Source organism: Notamacropus eugenii, chromosome 5 (assembly GCF_028372415.1).
Source record: "Notamacropus eugenii isolate mMacEug1 chromosome 5, mMacEug1.pri_v2, whole genome shotgun sequence".
NCBI classification, from domain to species: Eukaryota; Metazoa; Chordata; class Mammalia; order Diprotodontia; family Macropodidae; genus Notamacropus; species Notamacropus eugenii.
Window position 1 is genome coordinate 54936273 of NC_092876.1, and position 23953 is coordinate 54960225.

The 23953-nt window shown below is 47.9% G+C and overlaps 1 protein-coding gene and 1 long non-coding RNA gene across 6 annotated transcripts in view; both read left to right on the forward strand.

Moving 5' to 3' along the window:
* The first annotated feature begins 8843 nt into the window (after window positions 1–8843).
* On the forward strand, window positions 8844–18527 carry LOC140504249 (uncharacterized). The gene is made up of 2 exons (XR_011967023.1): window positions 8844–9018; window positions 14052–18527. It is a non-coding gene; the product is annotated as an uncharacterized lncRNA (long non-coding RNA).
* Window positions 18528–18995: 468 nt separating this feature from the next.
* Window positions 18996–23953, forward strand: part of DNAJC16 (DnaJ heat shock protein family (Hsp40) member C16) — a 33736-nt gene continuing 28778 nt past the window's right edge. Inside the window, exons 1-2 of one of the 5 annotated variants that reach the window (XM_072608953.1) lie at window positions 18996–19082; window positions 22121–22305. In XM_072608953.1, coding sequence (XP_072465054.1) covers window positions 22139–22305 — 167 coding nt within the window. In that variant the 5' untranslated portion in view covers window positions 18996–19082; window positions 22121–22138. Of the gene's footprint in view, window positions 19083–19109; window positions 19476–22120; window positions 22306–23953 lie in introns of those variants that run through there. The other 4 variants (XM_072608955.1, XM_072608954.1, XM_072608952.1 and 1 more) reach the window with 4 other exon arrangements.

A 23953-nucleotide genomic window follows, 5' to 3' on the forward strand; every position in this document is an offset into this window, starting at 1 on the left:
TCCCTGGGTACCTCTGCCTTCTTAACCCTTGTTGCTCCTTTAAATGCCCAACTCAGCTGTGTCCTGTGTTTCTGTCTCTCTCCCTCCTGCCATGCAGGGCCTGTAACATGATTATCTTAGTGCAAGGGAAAAGTGGCAGAATTATCCGGCCTCTTGCACCCTTATGTTCTTGAGAACTTAGCTAGCACCAGCAGAAGTGAAGGAATGCAGTCTACAGCCAGCCATAGCAGATTTCAAAGCCAGTTCTCCTTGTTCTCAGAAATCCCACTCTGTTCTCTGGACAGGTTTGTCTGCTCCCCCTCCTTGATGTCCAGAATTGCCACCTATGACTCCCTGAGGTTGTATGGGGGTTTGTTTCCCCATTATACTTTTTACATTTCTGAGAAACATAAGCAATCCTGGTCTGATGTTGGCATCATGACTGCCCTTGTAACAACATTTTGGGGGCTTTTTACCCATGTCCCTGTAAAGCCAGGTTTATAGAAGGGCACCCAGATATTAATTTGGAATCAAAGTATGAATTCTATGTTTAAATCACTAGGGGACCTTGGGTTAGTGTCACTTCCCCAATTTGGTCTCAGTTTTCTCACCTTACTCCCCAGCCTTTTGAGAAAACCAGAAAGACAAAACCTGTTATTAATACATATAGCCATTTTTAAAATAACTCCATTTTTCATGTTGAAAGAAAATAAAGAAAACCTGCTTCATTCTGCACACTTAAATTGAACAGTTTTCTTACCAGAGGTAGATAGTATGTTTCATCACAGGTTGTTCAGAATTGTGAATGCTCATTGTATTGTTTTGTGACATTTTAAAGCATCTTCAATACGGTATAGTATTTCTGGTATAAATTGTCCTCCTAGTTCTCCTTAGATCACTCTGTTAGTTCTTTCCAGGTTTTCTCTGTAAACATCCCTTCATCAGCTTTTCATATTATTTCATCACATTCATATACAGTAACTCCTTGAGTCATTCTCCAGTTGATGAGGTTCCTATTGCCACCACAAAAAGAGTTGCTATGTTGTTGTACAAAGGGCATTTTTCCTCCTTTTTTGATCTTTTTGGGGTTCAGGCTTTGGAGTATTCATGCTGGGTCAAGTGTTCTGCCCACTTTCAGAGTGTTTTGGCCATATTTCCAAATTTCTTCTTTTTTTTTCTTTTCAGAATAGCTGACATGATTCAGAATTTCACCAATAGTTTTCTCATGGCGCCCAGTATTTCCCAGTTTCCCTTTTCTGTAATCCTGGGCAATCTCATGGATGAGAAGTAGTACTTCAGACCTGTTTCCATTCCAATTTCTATTAGATATTTAGAGCATTTTTTCCATACAAAAAATGCTATGTTAGATTTCTTCCTCTAAAACCTTTATCATTCTATCTGTTCACTGACAATGTCTCAACAGGAACATGGTGATTATTCTTACAAATTTAACTCATTTCTCTATATATTTTAAAAATTACATTTTTAACGGGAAAACTTGCTGTTGAATTAATGCTTTCTCAATTTGTTGAGTTTCTCCTGAAAGCATTTAGAAGGAAACCATAAAATAGGGCTCTGCAGCTGCCTGGGGACCTTCCAGGCCTACAGTGCAGAGGATCTGCCAAGGAGTCTGGAATAGGAATTCCCATGTTTTTATGTCTCTTATACCACATAGCATTTGGCCTCTCCCTGCACCCATGGGAGAAAGAAAAGGAGGGCATTTTGAAGGTGAACTTTGTGAGGCTCAGAAAACTGAAGAACCTTGGGCCAGGGCCAGTGGGGCAGAAGGGGCAGGTGTCCAAGCCAGGTCCTCCCTCTTACTCCTGCCATGGTTCATTGACTTCATGGTCACACCTGTAAGTAGGTGATGGGCTGCATGTTGGTCAAGAGAATTTGCTCTGACAAATAAGAAAAGACTTGGGGTGTGGCAAACTATGGAAATATTTGGGGAATATCCTGTGTGGTGTTAGGAAAACAAAGGGGAGCTCTGAGATCCTCAGCACTGGTGAAGCCTGACACTGGCTTTGTGTGAAGACTTTGCTGATTTAATTCTGACATTTCTTTACAGGACCTCCAGTGTGGGGAGTCCAAGTTCTGGGAAGGCCAGCACCAGGAGAGTGACAGGTGGTGATGTTCTCCAGGCCTAGGGAAACCTGGAGAACCTTTGGAGAGGCCACATCTGTACCACAGGTTTGAGAAGAGCCCCCAGACTCAGCTACCCTTCCTGCAGGACAAGCTGAGCCTTGATTATTTCTCTACCTATGGCTGGCTCTTTGACAACAAGGGCCCCTCCAAAGTGGAGGGTGCTGAAGGGTGCTTGGTGGAGCCTGCTGGGGGCTGATCTACAGCTGCCCCCTTGACCTCTTAGCTGCAGCAGAAGTGGGGAGCTAGCCCTCTCCATGTGGACCAGACCACCCTGGGCTGGGAGCTAAGGCTGAACACTCCCCACCTTCCCAGCTGCTGAGGAGAGGGAGCCAGCCCATCTTGAGGCACCCTCCCCTATTCACCCAGCAATGACACAGAGAATGCCTGGAGTACAGAAATCCAGCTCAGTCAGAAAAAATAGCCTCTGCAGCCAGTCATTACTGGGGAACTTCCAAGGTGGGTCTCTCCTGTCTGGAGAGCTGGAGGAGTAGCTGCTGGGACAGGCCCTACCATCCTGACCATCACTACCACCACAAGTGACATTCAGTGCCCTGGGGCTGGACATATCCAGTTCCAGCCAGGTGTTTCCTGTTACTAGAACAAGCAGAGAAGAGGCCTGCCTGTCCCCTCCTCTGTGGAGTTCCCAAACTTCTTCTGACTATCTCCAGCTGGATTGTCTCCCTTGGAGCCCAGAGCCCCTCTTTAGCCCCTTCCTGAAATTCCATCCCTTTGCCTTCTTACAACAAGGATGAAGCTGAGGTGAGTCCACAGTGATTGGGCTCCAGATCCAGAGGGTCAGCTCCTTCCCTGCCTCTGTGTAAGAGCCAGGAGCACACAAAAGACTGCCCCGCAGAAGCTTCCCAATGGTCCTTCTCTCTTTGCTGTATGCCTCCCTAAGTGTCCAGGCTCAGGCCTTCAGAGTATCAGCTGGAGAAATCTCCTGTAGCAGTGACCCAGATGCCCCTGCCAGCTCCCCTTCACTCCCTCTGTCTACAAAAGGAAAGGCCTCAGTTTGAAGAGGACATGACCACTAGAGGTCCCCAGGGCCTGCTGCTGATTGGACTTCTTTGTAAAAGATGCCTATCTTATTAGGCCCAAAAGGAATGTCCTTGAGGAAAGGAAGAAGGCAGTGGCTGATATCTGGGTGGGTCAGAAGCAGCAGCTAGTTGAGGCCTAGATGTGAAACTTGGGGCATTTACCCTGGTGTTTGCCAGTTGCAAGGTTTTGTTGTTTTGTGACTAGGGGGTGGGGGTGTCCAACCAGCAGCAGTGGAATAGGATGGATTCCAGGGGCTGTCACCTTGACTGGAAGGAAAGAGCAAAGGACGGCAATAGGAAGGGGCTAGGGGAGAGAGCTATTAGTGACATGACCCTGAGATGGATCCCCAGCCCCCTTCCCATCTCTTCCTTCTTTTCCTTTCTTTTCTTTTTTTCTGAAGGAGGAATGCTTTATTTGCATCTTCCATTTTCAGAGGGTACACTGGAGATTTAAGGAGGTGGGCTATGAAAACAGCCAAAGGAAAGGAGGCAAGCTTCCATATCCCAACACCAACTGTAATGTGAGGCACAATCTAGCATTACATACTTTGAAACTGACATCATGGGGACATGAGGGGATAGTTCAGCTTCTGAATGGGCAGCAGGTCTTGTCCTGTAGGGCCCTGTGCTTACCATCAGCCATCCTGGGGACAGTAGGCATCTGGAAAGGGCTAACTATGGAAGAAGACCCTGGTCAAAGTCTGTTCAAGGTTTTGTAGGACTGGCCCACAGATGCCAGCCCAGATTGGGGTCAGGATTCCTCCCCTAGACTGGAAGAGTCAATTTAGGTTCCTGATGCCAGAGGGGACTTGGAACAATCCCAGGTTCAGCTGCTTTGAAACTGGCATCATGGAGACTTCAGGGGACAGCTCAGAGCCAGACTGGGCAGAGGCCACTGTCCTGTTGAGCCCTGTGCTTACCATCAGCCATCCTGGGGACAGCAGGCATCTGGAAAGGGCTAACCAGGGAAGAAGACCCTGGTCAAAGTCTGTTCAAAGTTAGGTAGGACTGGCCTACAAATGCCTGCCCATATTGGGGTCAGGACTTCTACCCTAGATTGGAAGAGTCAATTTAGGTTCCTGATGCCAGAGGGGTCTTGGAACAGTACAGAGTTCAGCTCTTTTGAACTGGGCATCATGGAGAATGCAGGAGACGGCTCAGAGTGGGGCTGGGCAGAGGCCATTGTCCTATAGAGCCCCATGCTAACCCCATGCTTTCCATCAGCCATCTTGGGGACAGCAGGCATCTGGAATGGGCTAACCAAGGAAGAAGGCCCTGGTCAAAGTCTGTTCAAGGTTATGTAGGACTGGTCCATGGATGCTAGCCCAGATTGGGATCAGGATTCCTGGCCTAAATTGGAAGAGTCAGTTTAGGTTCCCGATGTTAGAGGGGACTTGGAACAATCCAGTGTTCAGTTACTTTGAAACTGGCATCATGGGGACTTAAGGGGACAGCTCAGAGCGAGGCTGGGCAGAGGCCACTGTCCTGTAGAGCCCCAGGCTTACCATCAAACATCCTGGGGACAGCAGGCATCTGGAAAGGGCTAACCTGGGAAGAAGGTCTTGGTCAGAGTCTCTCACCAAAGCTGTTAACACAGGCTGGACTCCAAACAGATGTCCCACATGCCTTCATATGGTTTTTTTTCCCTAGTGATACTGGGAGTGAGGCACAGTCTAGCACTATGTACTTTGTAGATGCCATCATGACCTCAGGGAACAGTTCCAGTTCTAGCTGGGAAGCAGCTATTGTCCTATAGGGTCCAGTGCCAACACCATCAATTTTGAGCTCCAATTTGAGAAGGTGATGGGGCTTGCCTCTCCCTCAGGACTTTGTGGCTTCTACTGGTCCTCCTCTTCTCACAGGCTGGACCCAGTCCAGAGGTGACACACTCTCTGTTGGGGTGCTGCTGCTGGTGGAGACGTGGCAGGGAGTTTGGGGGAGGGTGCCCTGGCTACTGTGGAAGGGTAGATGGGCCCTTTCCCCTCAGGGACTGCAAGTGCAGCCCCGAGGAGAACGTCCAGAGGAATCCCTTTCTGTCTCTTATTATAGCCTGACACAAGAAAAGCGGTCCTTAGAAACATGCATCAGCTTCTGTCCCATGGAGTCATGGGATGCCTGCTCCTGAAAGAAGTGTATTATCCAGGATACAAAGGCACAACCAGCAGGGATGGCAGGAGAAATCTTCCTATCTGCCGTCCCAAATTGGTACTGACTGTGCCAGCAGGGCTGCACTATCCTTGTCAAGAACATGCCCATGGCATGCTGGGTCATGATGTTCAGAGTGTGTGGCCCTTGACTCCCTTCCAAAGCTAAGTCTTTGCTTCTGCCCTTCCTGATTGTGCGTGTCATGCATTCTGCAGTGGGTGGGCAAGTGTTGTCTGCCTGCATCCATCCACAGGTCCACACGGGAGCAGAGGCCCTGCTTCTGGACGCTGGATCTCCTGGATGAGGGATTGACACTGTATATATGAATCCTTCTCTGTAATGATCTTGTTTGTTCATACAGATCTGTACATGTGGTCGAATGCAGGGATTATTTCTCCTTTTTCCCCAAACCCTGGCATGTTCCCCAATGTCTGGCATGTAGTGACTGCTTTGTAAATGCTCCTTTAGTTTAGAGGCAGCTGGCTGTGCCATTGTAGATAGAGTTCTGGACCTGGATTCAGAGAAACCTGCCTCCAAATCCTGCATCAGACATGCAGTAGCTAGGAGACCCTGGACAAGTCTCCTAGGCTTTCTCACTTCTGCTTGCCCATCTGTCAGATGGACAGAAGGTTAGCACCTCCCTCCTAGGGTCCAGTGCCATACCATACGTATACTGCTTGGCATACCTTAGACTGCTGTGTAAATGCTAGCTACCATTATCATTGTAACTGTTGCTGGACAGAAATTCCCTCAGTTTTCTCCTGAGCCAGAGGAGCTCAGTAGACGCAGATACCTCAAAAGGGTTTTCTTCCTTTCCCTCTGTGAATCATGTAGACTGGTTCCAGATGGGTCCCCAGAGGTGGGAGACAGAAGGGGCAGTGGCCCCCTCTCCTACCTGGCCTTCCCTGGCCATGGCACCATGGCATTCCCCTTCCCTTCCCAGTGTTATTGTGTCTGACCTTTCCTGGTCTTCTTCCACCCAGAGTCCCCTGGTACATTTGTCAAGGCCTGGCAGTGAGTGAGACAGCTTCCCTGGCCTCAGCAACAGGGTCTGAGGTCAGAGCAAGATTCTGTGTCAGGCAGGGTGGCCACCAGCTTGATGACTACATGAGGAGTACTGTCCATGGTCCAATAATGGAGTAGTCCTACACCAGGGTTTTTGGTCTTGTTGGTGTTCCTTTGCCTGCTTCCCATGATTCTAGGTCTGCCGGTAGGATCTTTGGCACTTTTTTCCCCTTTTGTCGCTAAAGTTCCCTTTGTATTTTATCCTCCTTGCCTCCTCTTCTTAACATTTAATTCAAAAAGCCTTTATTAATAATAACAGAATGACAAAAGCTCTCCCTTTTCCAAAGAGTTGGGATATAGTTATTTGTTTTCCTCTGCATTCACTCATTATCTATGTGGGAGGACCTGTAGGTCTGGTTCATAGGTTTGATCCAAACAGGACCTTTCAGAACATCTGGACTGACTTTCATTTTACAAATGTGAACATTGAGGCTCCAAGTGGGAAATGTCTTTTTCAAGGTGAAGTTGCTCAATAAGTATTTTACAGGTGAAATTAGATCCTGTATCCTCCGATATTGAATGCACTGATTTTCCCACTGGACTACAAAGTATCTTTTTTTCCCTGGGCTCTCAAACTCTACATCTGACCAATTAGCTTTTTCACTACTCAAAATTCAAGAGGCTAAAGGTGAATATGACAGAAGCTATGGCCATGAGTCACTGGATGTCCTGCTTTATCTCCTCTACTGGAAACATCTCTTGCAAACTCTACTGACAACACTTCATTCTCTGTTCCATTCCAGTTTCTTCCCACCCCAGTGAATTGGGTTGTATATCCATTTGTCCTGTCCATACAGTGATAAACATTCTCCTTTGAAGAGGCAATTCCCATGCTTCCTAAACCCTTGCCTTCCTTTCCTTATTTTTATTCCCTAATGCCCATCACTGGGTCAAAATGGCGCCTCCTCGACCTCCTCTTTGAGATTTTTTAAAGAAAGTATTGAATAACTCTGCATACACTTCCACCTCAAAGATTGTATGATGCTTCCTTCAAACATGTTACGGTGGGATGTACAGAGCATGGGCAGATATTCTCACCAGCTTTGTAGAACATTAGGGGCCTGCTTCCAGCCAACAGAGACCGAGGATTTGCATTGGAAACCAAGTTTCTCACAATCTTATATTTTTTAATTTTTGTGCTGACATATATGGAATCACAAGAAGGTTTTTACTGTTTCTTTGCATCCCCAGCATGTAACATGTGGTTTGAAAAAGGGAAGGCTTAATAATTAAGTCCCTTGTTGAAGTTAAAGATACCTCTACTTGTCTACTGAGCCAAATGAGCTCTGTAGTCTCAGATGGAAATTAATGTGCTATTTTTCCTTCCCCACTGTGAATCCTGTAAAGTGGTTCCTGCTGGGTCCCCAGCACTGGGTGGGAAAAGGGGCAATTGTCCTATCTCCCATGTGGCCTCCACACAGCCATGAGTATGTGGCTGTCCTTGCATTTTGTGTCTTTATATTTTCTCGAGCTTAGGTAAATGATAATATCCTTGTGCGTATCTCCAGGTCATAGGGTAGGCTTGTGCATTCCCCAAGATCTTGAGGTTGTCTGCGGCCTGTGGATGGGACACTTGTCTCTTCCATAAAGTAAGGCAGGGAAAGCTTCATTGGAGAATATGGCCCCTGGCATCGTCTCAGTGAAGCCTGGACCTTGGACCAGGGGTGGTCGGCCAGGGCCCAGACAAGGGGAAGCACAAGTGGCTGACAGGCTGTCTCGCAGAACCACTTCCCCCTTGGCCTCCTCGAGGATCGTAACTCCCTTGATTTTGCACGTTCCTGGAGGGTGGACGGTGATTCTTGTGTGTCTACCCCTCTTTTCCGCCTAGTTTGGAATAAAGGACTTCTTCCTTACCTGGTTCTTGTTTCTGTAGCTTTGTGTTTTGCCACCCCTTTGGGGGGATACCTAGACTTGGGAAGACTGGAGGGAGTGGGCACGGCGCTCCACAGGCCCTTAACAACTGGCATGCCAGGGGGGGATGAGAGGAAACTGAGGCACGGAGGTCCCGTGGTCTCTGGGCCCAGGGCTGGAGGGGGGTGGGCCGATCGCAGAGCCCACCCCGGGCGAAGCCGAGTCCCCGTCTCCGAGGACGAAGGCCGCCCTTCCCTGCCCCAGCCCCGCCTCCTCGTGACGTCACCCTGGCGGGGCGTTTCCCTGGCCCGAGAGCCCGCCCTCCTCATCTCGCTTTCGGTCCTGCGCAGGCTGTTGGGGAGGAGTGGGTGATGTTGCTAGGCCAAAAATCCGGCCCAGCATGCCCCGCGTTCCACGCTAGGAAGTACGTAGTTGCCATCTCGATGGCCCGTAACGTGCGCCGCGTCCATGGCGACGGCGCTCGGGGAAGGTACGTGGAGGGATGAAGGCGGAGGCCTGGTCCCCTTCCTGACGGAGGCGAGGACGGTGGCTCGCGAGTCTCATGTGGCGTCGCGATCGCTAAGGCTGCCGGGACCGAGCCGGGCGCCGGCCCTTTAAGGAGTCACGTGCCTAGTGAAACTTCCTCCTGGGCGGATGCTCTGGCGCCAGGGTGCCGCCGCGGAGGCTGGGAGGATCCCGGAGGGGCCCGCCGCCGCTCTGCTCTGCCGCCCGGGACGCTGCGGTTCCCGCGACTGCCCCGGGCGGCGGACGATGGGGACCAGGATTCTGCTCCCGGGTAAGAAAGGAAGGGCCTCAGGGCCGGCCCGGCCGCTTGGGGCCTGGGCAGGGAGAGTGGTGCCGCGGCCTGGGCCGATGGCTACCCTGCAGGGCCGCGCCGCCTGCTGGAGCTGCCCTGGCTGCTCCACGGGCCAGGGCGTCAGCTGCCCGCGGCCGAGGCCGCCCGGCCGCCTCCTCCCCGGGGCCCGGGGCTTCGGGGCTCGGGGCTGGGGGAGGGGCGGTTGTCGTCAGTTTCTATTGAAACTGACGCGCTTGGCGCCCCGCTGGCACCTTAGCTTTTCTTCCCTCCTCACGGCCTCCGTGGGGGGGAGCCCTGGGCACAGTGCCACAGGCAACGTGGGCACTGGGACCCACAAAAATGCAGAGAGCCGCCTTGTTCTGCATTCGAGCTGCGTCACTAGCAGCAAGCCAGGCCTCCTTCTTAGGCCTCGGTGCTCCTTTAAACGCCCAGCTGTGTCCTGTGTCTCTGCCTCCCTCCCTCCTGCCATGCAGGGCTGTGACACGACTACCTTAGTGCAAGGGAGAAGTGGCAGAGTTATCCGGCCTCTTGTATTCCTTCTGCCTTCTTGAGCCCGTAGCTAGCACCAGCAGAAGAGAAGGAATGCAGTCTGCATCCAGCCATAGCGGATTTCAAAGCCAGTTCTCCTTGGTCTCAGAAATCCCCCTCTGTTCTCTGGACGGGTTTGTCTGCTCCCCCTCCAGATGTCCAGAATTGCCATCTGTGACTCCCTGAGGTTGTATGGGGGTTTGTTTCCCGTTCCACATTTTGTTAGTCTGAGAAACGTAAGCATATTTTCGTATACACCGTATTTCTACATAGGCTAATTTGGGAACACAAGTGCTCTTATGACATACTATTTTTGGAGGTCTTTTTACCCTTTTTGTCCCTGTAAACTCATGTCTGTGGATGGGCATCCCGGTTTGATGACTAGAACACTGAGTTTGGAATCAGAGGAATAATTCTATGGTTAAATCCCTGGGGGACCTTGAGCTAGTGGCACTTCTCTCATTTGACCTCAATTTTTTTTTTATTAATTTGTTTTTAGTTTTCTACAATCACTTCCATAAATCTTAGATTTTCTCCTGTTTCTTCCTCTCTTCTTCCCTCCCCCCCTCCCCTAGACGGTGTGCAATCTTGTATGGCTTCTATTCACACATTCTTAATAAGTACATTTTTTCCTTAGTCATGGTGGATGGAAGAATTAAATGAATGGGAGAAACCATGAGACAAATCAAAACAAAACACAAGAGAAAATATTCTGCTTCATTCTGTGTTCCAATTCCATAGTTCTTTCTCTGGATGTGGATGGCATTTTGCCTCAAGAGTCCATTGGGAATGTTTTAGGTCTTTGCATTGCTGTGAAGGCCTGAGTCTACCAGAAAAATTCTTCACACATTGTGATTGTTGTAGTGTACAAAGTTCTCCTGGCTCTGCTCCTTTCACTCAGCATCAGTTCATGTAAGTCCTTCCAGGCTTCTCTGAAGTCTTCCTGTTCATCATTTCTTATAGCACAATAGTATTCCATTATATTCACATACCATAACTTGTTCAGACATTCTCCAGTAGATGGGCATCCCCTCGATTTCCAGTTCTTGTCCACCACAGAAAGAGCTGCTATAAATATTTTTATACATGTGGGAACCTTTCCCATTTTTATGATCTTTTGGGGATACAGTCCTAGAAGCTATGTTGCTGGGTCAAAGGATATGCACGTTTTTGTAGCCCTTTGAGCATAGTTCCAAATTGCTGTCCAGAATGGTTGGATCAACTCACAGCTCCCCAGTGAATTAGTGTTCCAACTCTCCCACATCTCCTCCAACATTTATCATCTTCCTGTTTTGTCATGTTAACGAATCTGATAGGTGTGATGTGGTACCTCAGAGTTGTTTTGATTTGCATCTCTCTAATCAGTAGTGATTTAGGGCATTTTTTTCATATGACCATGGACAACTTTAATTTCTTCCTCTGAAAACTTCCTGTTCATATCCTTTGACCATTTATCAATTGGGAAATGACTTGTATTCTTGTACATTTGACTCAGTTCTCTATATATTTTAGAAATGAGACCTTTATCACAGACACTAGTTGCAAAAATTCTTTCCCAGTTTTCTGCTTCTCTCCTAATCTTGGTTGCATTGGGTTTGTTTGTGCAAAAACTTTTCAGTTGAATGTAGTCAAAATTATCCATTTTGCACTTCATAACGTCCTCTATCTCTTGTTTAGTCAAAAATTTCTCCATTCTCCTTAAATCTGACAAATACACTATTCCTTGATTCTCTAATTTGTTTATGGTATCAATCTTTATACCTAGATCATGTGTCCATATGAACTTTATTCTTCTGTACAGTATCAGCATTGGTCTATGCCCAGTTTCCACTACACCATTATCCACTTTTCCTAGCAGTTTTTGTGAGTTCTTATCCCAGAAACTGGGGTCCTTGGGTTTATCAAACAGTAGATTGCTGTATTCATTTATTATTGTGTCTTGAGTACCTAACCTATTCCACTAGTCTACCCCTCTGTTTCTTAGCCGGTACCAAATGGTTTTGATGATAATTGCTTTATAATACAGTTTGAGATCTGGTACGGCTAGGCCACCTTCCCTAGCATTTCTTTTCATTAGTTCCCTTGATATTCTGGACCTTTTGTTCTTCCAGATGAATTTTGACATGTTTTCTAGCTCTAGAAAACAATTATCTGGTAGTTTGATTGGTACGGCACCGAATAGGTACAATGCTCATTTTTATTATATTAGTTTGGCCTACTCACAAGCACTCAGTTTTCTTTAACTGTGAAACGAGTGGGACTCAAGAATTCCAGGCTACCAAAGAGCCAGATGAGAACACACCCCAATTCAATAAGTGGAGCAGAAAAGCACATTTAAAATGACTGAGGTTTTAGTTAACTTTGTCAGGAAGAGGAGCAAAAATGGCCAAAAGTACCTGTCAGTGGAGGATATATGGGAAGGCGGACTCACTAATATGCTGCTCACAGGGGCCGTCAGTTGTAGTCTTTCCCGTCTGGGAAGCAGCATGGAATTAGACAAGCCCACATATCAGCTGCTCGTCCTCTCTGGACTAGTATTCCAAATACTGGTGCTTTCCTATTCCCCAGGGAGGTAAAAGAGAACTTGCAAAGTGACGCACATTCTTAACAGCAATTTTCAGTTGTCCATGAAGTATAATATTTTTGTCTTAAAATTCAGTTTAATTTTTAGTTTAGGATTCTTTATCTCTCTCTAACCTACTCCCACATATTGAAAAAACTAAACAAGCCAAACCTTTTATAGAGATATAGATATATATAGCAAGAGAGACATGCTAAACAAATTCCCCCATTGATCATTTCCAGAAAAAAAGGAAATGGTCTTCATGCTGTCCTCAGAGTCCATCAATTTTCTTTCCAGGATTACATAAGTGGTGCATTGTGAGTTTTTTAGAATTCTGGTATTGTGTTGATTTGAGTTGTTATGCTTCTAAAAGTTCATTATTCAATGTTTTCATTTTTGTAAAAATTATTTTCCTGGTTCTCCTTACTTTAATCTGTGTCATTTCATACAGGTCTTCCCAGGTTTTCTCTCCCTTTCATCATTTCTTTCAGTTAATAATATTCTTTCCCATTCATTTGGGATAACTCCTTTAACCATTACTCAATGTGCAATTCTTTGCCAACACAAAAAGAGTTGGGATGAATATTTTTGTATATGTTGGTCTCTTTCCTGATTCTTTCATCCATTGCTACATACACAATTTCAGGGCTTTTTGGCTAGATTTCCAAATTGCTTTCCACAGTGGTTTACCTAACTCACAAGTCCACTAACAGTGAGTACCTGTTTTCCTACAGCCCCCAGCATTTGTCATTTTCCTTCTCTGTCATCTAGGACAATGTAATGGGTATGAGGTGGTGCCTCAGAGTTCATTTTCCTTATATTTCTCTATTAGTGATTTCTCATTTCTAATATACATAGTGATGGGTTGGACTTCCACCTCTAAAAACTTCATTTTCTGGTGCAATGATGGTTTCTTGGTGGCAGCATGGCTTTTATTTCTCAGATATTTGATTCATTTCTATATATATTCTAGAAATGACACTTGATCAATAATACCTACATTTGAATGAATTTTTTCTCAGTTTTCCACTTTTCCGAAAGAATCAGCCCTTAATCCATTGCCTATATAAGAAAAACTAATTTTCAAGTTGTAGTTTTATACAAAACAATACTGTTGGGGTTAGAGATGCTACATCAGACACTAAATTAGGTGACAGATGAGGTCAAGCTTCCAACTTTCAATCCCTGGTCCCTGTTCTTTCCACAACAATCTTGCCTCCCCGCATTCTCCTCTTTCGTAGTGAAAGGGTCTTCCACCACCCACAACCTGCCCCTACCTGTACTTGGTTGGATCCATGCAGAATGCCAGTGAAATAGGAGATAGGAAGAAGCTCCCCTTCTATGGGCAACACCCTGCCCTGAATGAGGAGAGAAGGTTTGCCAGTCTATGATACTCTTTGCAAACCTTGCAGAAGAACTCTACAAATAGGAGTTATTTGTTGTCAAAAAGGTGATTGGAAGGAAGGTGTGAAGGAGAAGCCTGGGGTCCTTGTGTTCCCATGTTTTTGTGCTTCTTATACCACATAGCCTTGGTCCCTCACTGCACCCATGGGAGGGAGTGAAGGAGAGAGGGGGCACTTTGAAGGTGAGCTTTGTGAGGCTCAGGAGACTGAAGAACCTTGGGCCAGGCCCAGTGGGGCAGAAGGGGCAGGTGTCAGAGCCAGGTCCTCCCTCTTACTCCTGTCATTGTTCATTGACTTCATGGTCACACCTGTAAGTAGATGATGGGCTGCATGTTGGTCAAGAGAATTTGCTCTGACAAGAGAAGACTTGGGGTGTGGCAAACTGTGGAAACATTTGGGGAGTATCCTGTGTGGTGTTAGGAAAACAAAGGGGAGCTCTGAGATCCTCAGCACTGGTGAAGCCTGACACTGGCCTTGTGTGAAGTCTTTGCTGACTTAATTCTAACATTTCTTTACAGGACCTCCAGTGTGGGGAGTCCAAGTCCTGGGAAGGCCAGCACCAGGAGAGTGACAGGTGGTGATGTTCTCCAGGCCTAGGGAAACCTGGAGAATCTTTGGAGAGGCCACATCTGTACCCCAGGTTTGGAAGAGCCCCCAGACTCAGCTACCCTTCCTGCAGGACAAGATGAGCCTTGATTATTTCCCTACCTATGGCTGGCTCTTTGACAACAAGGGCCCCTCCAAAGTGGAGGGTGCTGAAGGGTGCTTGGTGGAGCCTGCTGGGGGCTGATCTACAGCTGCCCCCTTGACCTCTTAGCTGCAGCAGAAGTAGGGAGTCAGGTCTTACCGTGTGGACCAGACCACCCTGGGCTGGGAACTAAGGCTGAACACCTTCCACTTTCCTAGCTGCTGAGGAGAGGGAGCCAGCCCATCTTGATGGCACCCTCCCCTATTCACCCAACAATGACACAGAGGCATGCCTGGAGCACAGAAACCCAGCTCAGTGAGAAAAAAATTGCCTCTGCAGCCAGTCATTACTAGGGAACTTCCAAGGTGGGTCTCTCCTGTCTGGAGAGCTGGAGGAGTAGCTGCTGGGATAGGCCCTACCATCCTGACCATCACTACCACCACAAGTGACATTCAGTGCCCTGGGGCTAGACATATCCAGTTCCAGCCAGGTGTTTCCTGTTACTAGAACAAGCAGAGAAGAGGCCTGCCTGTCCCCTCCCTTGTGGAGTTCCCAGACTCCTTCCGAGTGTCTCCAGCTGGATTGTCTCCCTTGGAGCCCAGAGCCCCTCCTTAGCCCCTTCCTGAAATTCCATCCCTTTGCCTTCTTACAACAAGGATGAAGCTGAGGTGGGTCCACAGTGATTGGGCTCCAGATCCAGAGGGTCAGCTCCTTCCCTGCCTCTGTGTAAGAGCCAGGAGCACACAAAAGACTGCCCCCCAGAAGCTTCCCAATGGTCCTTCTCTCTTTGCTGTATGCCTCCCTAAGTGTCCAGGCTCAGGCCTTCAGAGTATCAGCTGGAGAAATCTCCTGTAGCAGTGACCCAGATGCCACTGCCAGCTCCCCTTCACTCCCTCTGTCTACAAAAGGAAAGGCCTCAGTTTGAAGAGGACATGACCACCAGAGGTCCCCAGGGCCTGCTGCTGATTGGACTTCTTTGTAAAAGATGCCTATCTTATTAGGCCCAAAAGGAATGTCCTTGAGGAAAGGAAGAAGGCAGTGGCTGATATCTGGGTGGGTCAGAAGCAGCAGCTAGTTGAGGTCTATATGTGAAACTTGGGGCATTTACCCTGGTGTTTGCCAGTTGCAAGGTTTTGTTGTTTTGTGACTGGAGGGTGGGGGTGTCCAAGCAGCAGTAATGGAATGGAATGGATTCCAGGGGCTGTCACCGTGACAGGAAGGAAAGAGCAAAGGACCAGCAATAGGAAGGGGCTGGGGGAGAGAGCTATTAGTGACATGACCCTGAGATGGATCCCCAACTACCTTCCCATGTCTTCCTTTCCTTCCTTTGTGTGTCTTATTACAACCTGACACAAGAAAAGTCACATCAAGCATAGTGGTCCTCAGAAACATGCATCAGCCTCTGTCATGGGATGCCTGCTCCTGAAAGAGGTGCATTATCTAGGATACACAGGCACAGCTAGCAGGGATGGCAGGAGAAATCTTCCTATCTGCCGTCCCAAATTGGTACTGACTGTGCCAGCAGGGCTGCACTATCCTTGTCAAGAACATGCCCATGGCATGCTGGGTCATGATGTTCAGAGTGTGTGGCCCTTGACTCCCTTCCAAAGCTAAGTCTTTGCTTCTGCCCTTCCTGATTGTGTGTCATGCATTCTGCAGTGGGTGGGCAAGTGTTGTCTGCCTGCATCCATCCACAGGTCCACACGGGAGCAGAGGCCCTGCTTCTGGACACTGGATCTCCTGGATGAGGGATTGACACTGTATATATGAATCCTTCTCTGTAATGATCTTGTTTGTTCATACAGATCTGTACATGTGGTCGAATGCAGGGATTATTTCTCCTTTTTCCCCCAAACCCTGGCATGTTCCCCAATGTCTGGCATGTAGTGACTGCTTTGTAAATGCTCCTTTAGTTTAGAGGCAGCTGGCTGTGCCATTGTAGATAGAGTTCTGGACCTGGATTCAGAGAAACCTGCCTCCAAATCCTGCATCAGACATGCAGTAGCTAGGAGACCCTGGACAAGTCTCCTAGGCTTTCTCACTTCTGCTTGCCCATCTGTCAGATGGACAGAAGGTTAGCACCTCCCTCCTAGGGTCCAGTGCCATACCATACGTATACTGCTTGGCATACCTTAGACTGCTGTGTAAATGCTAGCTACCATTATCATTGTAACTGTTGCTGGGCAGAAATTCCCTCAGTTTTCTCCTGAGCCAGAGGAGCTCAGTAGACGCAGATACCTCAAAAGGGTTTTCTTCCTTTCCCTCTGTGAATCATGTAGACTGGTTCCAGATGGGTCCCCAGAGGTGGGAGACAGAAGGGGCAGTGGCCCCCTCTCCTACCTGGCGTTCCCTGGCCATGGCACCATGGCATTCCCCTTCCCTTCCCAGTGTTATTGTGTCTGACCTTTCCTGGTCTTCTTCCACCCAGAGTCCCCTGGTACATTTGTCAAGGCCTGGCAGTGAGTGAGACAGCTTCCCTGGCCTCAGCAACAGGGTCTGAGGTCAGAGCAAGATTCTATGTCAGGCAGGGTGGCCACCAGCTTGATGACCACATGAGGAGTACTGTCCATGGTCCACTAATGGAGTGGTCCCACACCAGGGTTTTTGGTCTTGTTGGTGTTCCCTTTGCCTCCTGCTCATGACTGTAAGTCTGCCAGCAGGATCTCTGGTACTTTTTTCTCTTTCTGTATGTAAGGTTTCCTTTGAGTCTTCTCCTGACTGTATCAGCTCCCTCCCATTCAGTACCATTCAAAAAGGCTTTTTTTGGGCCTTCTCTGGGTCCAGTGCTGGGGATACAAAAGTATAAACAAAAGCCTTCCTTTATCCCAAGGGAGGTTTGTTCTCCCCCTCTACTGATTTTAGAGGCAAGCTATATAATCTGAACCCTTCATTGTATGCATGTGGAAAGTGAGATCCCAAGTAGTTTGGCACTTTTCCCAAGGAGAAGCAGGTCAGGAAATCTTTGACTGATCCCTGTCCTCTGATTCCAAATACAGATTTTGTTCCCTGCAGGAAAATGGGTCTCCCTTGAGAGTCTTAAGGTAAATGTTAGGAGAACTTGGCCATAGAGCCCTGGGACTTTAAGCAGTATCCATCCCTGTAATTCATCAATGGAGAAGTCCTCCTTGAGGCCACCACCGCTTCCCAAATCTTTTCTCTCTTCCTGTTCGCTTCCATTTTTATCACTCTTCCCCAGTACTATGTAGCCAAAGGGGGCCTTCTTCCCCTCCCCTTGGAGAGCTTGACCTAGAGACTATGGAATCTTGACGTCCCTTGTGTGATTCTTGCCTTCTGACATAGTAGAGTGGCTTGTGCAGAGCCGGAATTGGATGTTCTCAGCCTGTTTCTAGGTGTTTGGGGGCCTGCTTCTAGCCAAGTGAAACTCATCTCTGAGGGGTGTGTGTGGGGTGCTTTCTATCATGTATTTTCCTTCTTTGTGCTAAGGTATATATGATCACCCACAAGGGAGGGTTTGCTGTGTCTGTGTCCCCATCATCTAGCAGCTGGTTTAATGCTGGGAGGGCTTCATCATTTTTTAATCACTTGTTAATTGTTTAAAGATTCCTTTTATTGTCTGCTGAAGCAAAAGCTCAGTAGAATCAGTCAGTACAAAAGGGCTATTTTCCTTCCCCACTGTGAAACCTGTAAACTGGTTCCAGCTGGGTCCCCAGAGTTGGGTGGGAAATGGGGCAGTTGTCCTGTCTCCCACCTAGCCTCCATATGGCCTCAAGGCCATCCCTAGTGTGTGTGTGTGTGTGTGTGTGTGTGTGTGTGTGCGCGCGTGTGTGCCCGTGTGTCCTGTGTTTGAGTGGGTGTGGCTATGGGTGAATCTGAGGCATGTTTGTGTGGGTCTTTATGTGTGGCATGTGTTTGTGTGGCATTGAGTGTGTATCCTTTCTTAATCCTAGGTTACTGAGTATCAAATTCTCCAGCAATTGGGTGGGTTTATGGATTGCAAAAGGTGTAAATGTTAGGAAAGTCCTGTGAATGGGACAGTTGTCTTTTCCACAAAGTAAGTGTTGTCTGGCCAGGAAAACTTCGTTGTAGAATATGGCCCCTGGCAACACGTCTGGGTAAAACTTGGTCCTTGGACCAGGAATGATTGGCCAGGGCCCAGCCCAGGTGAAGTAGACATGGCTGACGGGCTGTCTTGCAGAACCACTTTCCCTTTGGAAGGGGCTTCTCTTTGGCTTCCTCGTGAATTTTAACTTCCATTATCCTGTTCATTCCTTGAGTGTGTGCAGTGATTCTTGTGTGTCTACACCTCTTTAACGCCTTTGGAATAAATATACCCGTTTCTTGCTTCTATCGTCTGTAGCCTTGTTATTCACCACCACCACCACCACCCCCCCACTTTGGTGGGACACCTAGCTTTGGGAGGCCGGGGAGGGGGGAGGGGGAGGGAATGAATGGGCACCGAGGTCAACAAACTGTAGACAGAGCATCTCCATAGGACGCTGGAGCAAGCTGAGCCCCACACCGGTCCGGTGGCTCTCGGCTGTTACTCAGGCCTTCCAGCCCCTGGGCGCAGGGATCAGCGCCCCACCCCCGGGGAGAACCGGGTGGGCCGGTCCTAGAGCCGAGCTGGGGCACAGCCGAAGCCCGGTGCACGTGGAAGAAGCGTCCCTTCCTCTGCTTCAGGGGCCTGTCTGTGACTCGGAGCTGGACCAGCCTGGAGAAGTCCCACCTCCTCCACGTCACAGGGGCGGGGCATTCCCGTGCGGACCCGCTCCTCCGGGTCCCTGAGTGCCTCTCCTCAGCGTAACTGGCGGTCCTGCTAGGCGGACTAACCGGCCCGACATGCCCCGCGTTCTCTCCTCGCTAGGAAGCTCTCTCGATCTCCCGGCCCGGGGCCTCTTGGGTAAAGCCGCAATACCCAGCGCCGCGTCCATGGCGACGGTGCTTGGGGAGAACTGGGGGAGGAACGAAGAGCGGGGCGTGCGGGCCTCTCCCTGATCGGGGTGAGGACGGCGGCTCGCGAGGCTCAGGCGGGTTCCGGACCGGGAAGGCTGTTTGGGCCGAGCGAGGCGCCGGCCCTTTAAGCAGTCACGTGCCGCTCCGCGCCTGCCGTCGCCGCGCCGCCTCCCTGGTGGGCTCGAGCCGGGGTCCTGCAGCGGAGGCGGGGCGGAGGCGGGAGGCGGCCGCAGGTGTCGCTGTCGGCGGCCCAGGACTCTGCGGTCCCTGCGGCTGCCCCGGGCGGCGGCCGGCCTGCAGACGGGCGGGCGGGCGGTGGGGACCACGACTCTGCTCCCGGGTAAGGAAGTGCAGGCTTCGGAGCGGGCGGGGCGGGGCCTGGCCTGGGCATCCCGGCTGCCTCCCGGCTCTGCGGCCTTCGCCGCCTGCTGCCCGCGGTGGGGCTGCGGAGCCCAAGGGCCGGCGTCAGGGAGGCAAACTGAGGCCCGGTCCTGAAAGGCCCCCCCCAGCTCCTTGCCACGATCGGCCCCTGGCTCCTGACCCGGCGCGCCCTTGAACTTCGGCGGGCGGTCGCACGAGTGTGCTCTCCCCCGGACCCGAGGCCCGAGACCAGGGAGAGCCGTCCCTCCTGGGAGGCCTCCGGGAAGCCTTCCTGCGGTTCGCGCAGCCCGCTGGCCAGGCTTCCCACGGCCGCAGCCGGCCGGACGCTTCCTCCCTCGGGGCTCGGGTTGAGGGGGGATGTCGTTGTCAGTTTAGCGGACGGCTTTGGATGCTCTCCCCCTGCCGTGCCCCCTTCCCCCAAGGCCAGACAGCTGGTGACAGCCCTTTTTTACAGAAGAGGACTCTTGACTCCTAGCCCTGTGCTGTCCTCCGTCCCGCTGTCCTGGAAGTGGCATTGCCCCAGTTGCCATCTTTTATGCTCTCATTGTCATAGTCATATCTGTAACATTATCAGGCTTGTCGGTCCTACGACGTCTTATCCTGTACTTCCAAAACAGTTTTTCAATTCCAAGTCCCTCCTCTGCTGCCCAGGCTGTCGTAAGTCTCCCTGGTCTGCTTCTCATCACCTTTGCTCCCATTGTACCTAGGTGAAATTTGAGTCTTAGCTTGGATAATTCTTTACACTATAGGCAAATGGTAGCCCAAGTGCCATTTTCAGGGCACAAAAGGGTGGCTTTAATAAATTCAATGACTGAAGTTAGTGCAGCGACAGCCAAGCCGAACTCCGAGTAATTTATTTCAACAAGAAAAGCCGCCACTGTGTATGCAAAGCTCTCTGTGGGGGAGCCACAGAGAAAAATAGAGAAATAGTTCCTGTTCTCAAGGAGTTAATCTTCCACCGGGGAGAAACTGCTAAATTACAGTAAAAGTTAGAAGAAGTAGTCTCATGGCAAGTTGAGAAGGGAAGAGGGCAGGAACACCTGAGTTCAGATCCATTCTCAGGCACTTACCAGCAGAGTGACCCTGGGCAAGTCACGTAACTTGTTTGCCTCAATTTCCTCATCCACAAAGTAAAATGTGAATAATAATACCAACTTCCCCTCATTGTTGTGAGATAACATTTTTAAAGAACCTTAGCACAGTGCCTGTTCACGGAGTAGCAACTATATAAATGCTTATTGTCTTTCCCCTCCCAACCTCATCATGTGCCTCAGAATAGGCTTTGTCTAGGAAGAGAAGCTTGGGTCATTGCTGGGAATGTATATCCAAAAGATATAGTAGCCTGTTTGTAGATGTTCGGAAAGATATTGAAGAACAGTATGCATTTGTCTAACATGGTTACTCTCTGATCCATCTTGTTTTCTCCTCTATTTGTCACAACTGTTACCACCGGCATTTTCTTTCAGTTCAGTAAAACCTATGGGGATTTGCAAGTGGTGGGCTTCCATATCTGCCTTTGGGACACATTTGTCATCTTCTAAAAGTAACGTTCTTACAGTTGAGGTGGCATATTAGTATTTTCATCCTTCCAAATTGGATCATTGGTGGAGAGTCTGTGTAGAAAAAAATAGATGCATTGTAGGACAACTTGACTGTAGTCATATTTCTAAGAAGAAAGTTAAAGCCTTATCTTGTTCTTACCTCAACCTGGGTCATCTTCAGAAAGATACTGAATATAGTAATAAGATTTACTGAAGATGGGACACTGTATAGTCTTCATCATTGACTCTACCTTTAATAGCAAGCTAAATTTTCTCTAGCTTGGATCTTGCCCCTGTGCTTCTATCTTTGTGAGTTCTTATATGACCATCATAATACAGATGATTAAAATAAGGAGGAATTTGCCGAATTATCGCTCCTTTTCTTTTCAATAAAATGACTGGAAGGAAACAAAAGAGAAGGAATAGAATTTGAAGCAATACTGAATCTACTGTTCTTAAATTTAAAATAATTTTACTTTGATCTTTTGGACTTGGAAATGCCTACAAGCACCTGCCCTATCTTAGGGTTTATTCTTAGTTTTTAAAGAGCCTCTGTGGCCTCCATGGAAGTGTTCATTGAAACAGATTTAGCTCCTGTTAATAAATTAAATCAAACATATATTTTGAATGATCTCACCACAATTTTCTCTTTTTGATTTCTCTCCCATATTAATTTTCTATTCTTTGTTCTACATTAATGTGAATTAGTCTGGTTCTTTTGTTCAACATTTTTTTTTAAATGTCTGCAAGTTTAGTAATCTTTGAACTCTTTCTGAGCCAGAGTTTTTGACCACAGCTATTGATTCTCAATACTGTGTTTTTGTGTAATGGTCTTAATTCATGATGCTGTTTTTAAAAGACAAAATTTTCTACCTTTGGCTAATTAAAAGATCCATATCTTTTCATCAGAGACTTGATTTTTTTTTCTGCCAAAGGTTTTGTTAGTTTTTTTGTGGGGGGAGGGTTTGGTGGAGGGTTTCCGTCCATATGTCTTCTGCTTTTACCTAGACCGGTACTGTCCAGGTTTCTGCTGCTGAAACTCATACCTATTCAATCATTTCAGCTCTGGGAAGGAAGAGAAATGGGAGTGAGAACGTTGAGCCTTTCCTGGCAGTTCTTGATAGTTCTGGTTTTGATCCTGCAAATCTTGTCCGCGTTGGATTTTGACCCATACAGAGTCCTAAGGGTCAGCCGCACAGCCAGCCAGGCTGATATTAAAAAGGCTTATAAGAAGCTCGCCCGGGAATGGTAGGTGGAACAACTCACAAATAGAAGTTTAATGTGAGCATAGCACTTTCAGAAGGGCCACATAGCTAAAATTGGACTGGTTAGCATTAACATTTGTGTCTATCTACATTTGTACTATATATCTATATGAAACATTTATGGAAACTTTTTCTTTCTATATTTTTGAGTAATCAGGTTTAAAGGTTATGATAACACCTTAGTTTGATCAGTAACAGTGAGAGTTTTACAATTCACAATGCTCTTTCCTAAACATTTTCTTAGTTGACCTTCATAGCTGTCCTTGGAGTTTGGGCAAGTACCATTTTCCCAGTTTGATAGATGAGGCAGCAGACACAGATACGTGGTGATTTTCCGTCAGTCACACAACCAGACAATGTCAGAGGCAGGATTATAATCAGTTCTCTGGCTACCAATCTGTCTTCTTCCCACTTTACTGTTTTACTTCATTGTTTATTACCAATTTTAAAAAAAAAGTATTTCAGAAATCACAAAAACTGAGAAAGTATTTCTATTTAAATGGAAATACTTTTTAGAGAAAAATTATGATTGTAGGTATGTACAGAATTTGCACACTTTTAAGTCTGAGGGCCAAGGTGGGCTTTTGCCTTTCTCTGTATCCCCAGCACTTAACTTAATCCAGTGCCTGGTACATAGTGGGCACTTCATACATGTTTATTGACTAAACCGGCTAGTGAAGGTGAAACGATACAGAAATAGAATGGTTTGATGTAATCCACTGATAATCCAAAATTATTTTTGGCAAAATACATGACGGTGCACTGCATAGTGAATAGAACTGGCCTCTGCATTAGAAAGAATTAGATTCTGGTATTGGCCATGTGGTTCTGGGCAGGTACTTCATGTCCTTTGAGAAACACCTTAGGGGAGATTGGTGAGGATCTCCCAGAAACAGCCTTGGGTAGAAGTCAGAAGAGGAGAGAGAGATAAAACGGTAAAAAGGACCTTGGTCAAGTCACCACTACCCACTTCCAGCTGCTTCCTACTGACAGTAAGTCTTTTGGGGCAAGTTATTTTCAACTCTTCGCCTCAGTTTCCAAATCTGTCAAATGAGACCTCTGACATCCCTTCTACTCCTCAGCCTATGATCTTAAGATCTATGTACAAAGCTAGCAGCAGAGGAAAAGGGGAGGGGGGGAAGCCTCAATGAACAAAAATTGGATGCCTAGGCTCCAAATAAAGAGTGGAATATTAAGTAAAGTCATGTTACCTTCTGTTCCCAGATTTTTCATACTATTTTCACAGCATCATGTGACTGTTAATAAATATTATAACAGCTTTGCCAGCAATAGATAAATTGCTTGCCCAGTTGATCAGAAGGAGGAGGTTTCATAGCTAGATATCAGAGAACCAGGAAAAGAGGTCTAGGTTTGAATCCTGTCTGAGACAGAGGGGCCTGGGTCTGTGTCCCTGACCAAGTCACTAAATCTCTCTTAACCTGAGTTTCCTTATCGGTAAAATGAAGATAATAATAGCACCTACAGGGCTGTTGTGAGGATCCACCAAGATGATGCCTTTAAGGCACTTTGCAAGCCTTACGGGAGAACTCTCTATAAATGGGAGCTATTTACTTTCAGAAACGTGATTGGAAGGAAGCCATGAAGGAGGAATGGGACTCCATGGATGCCTG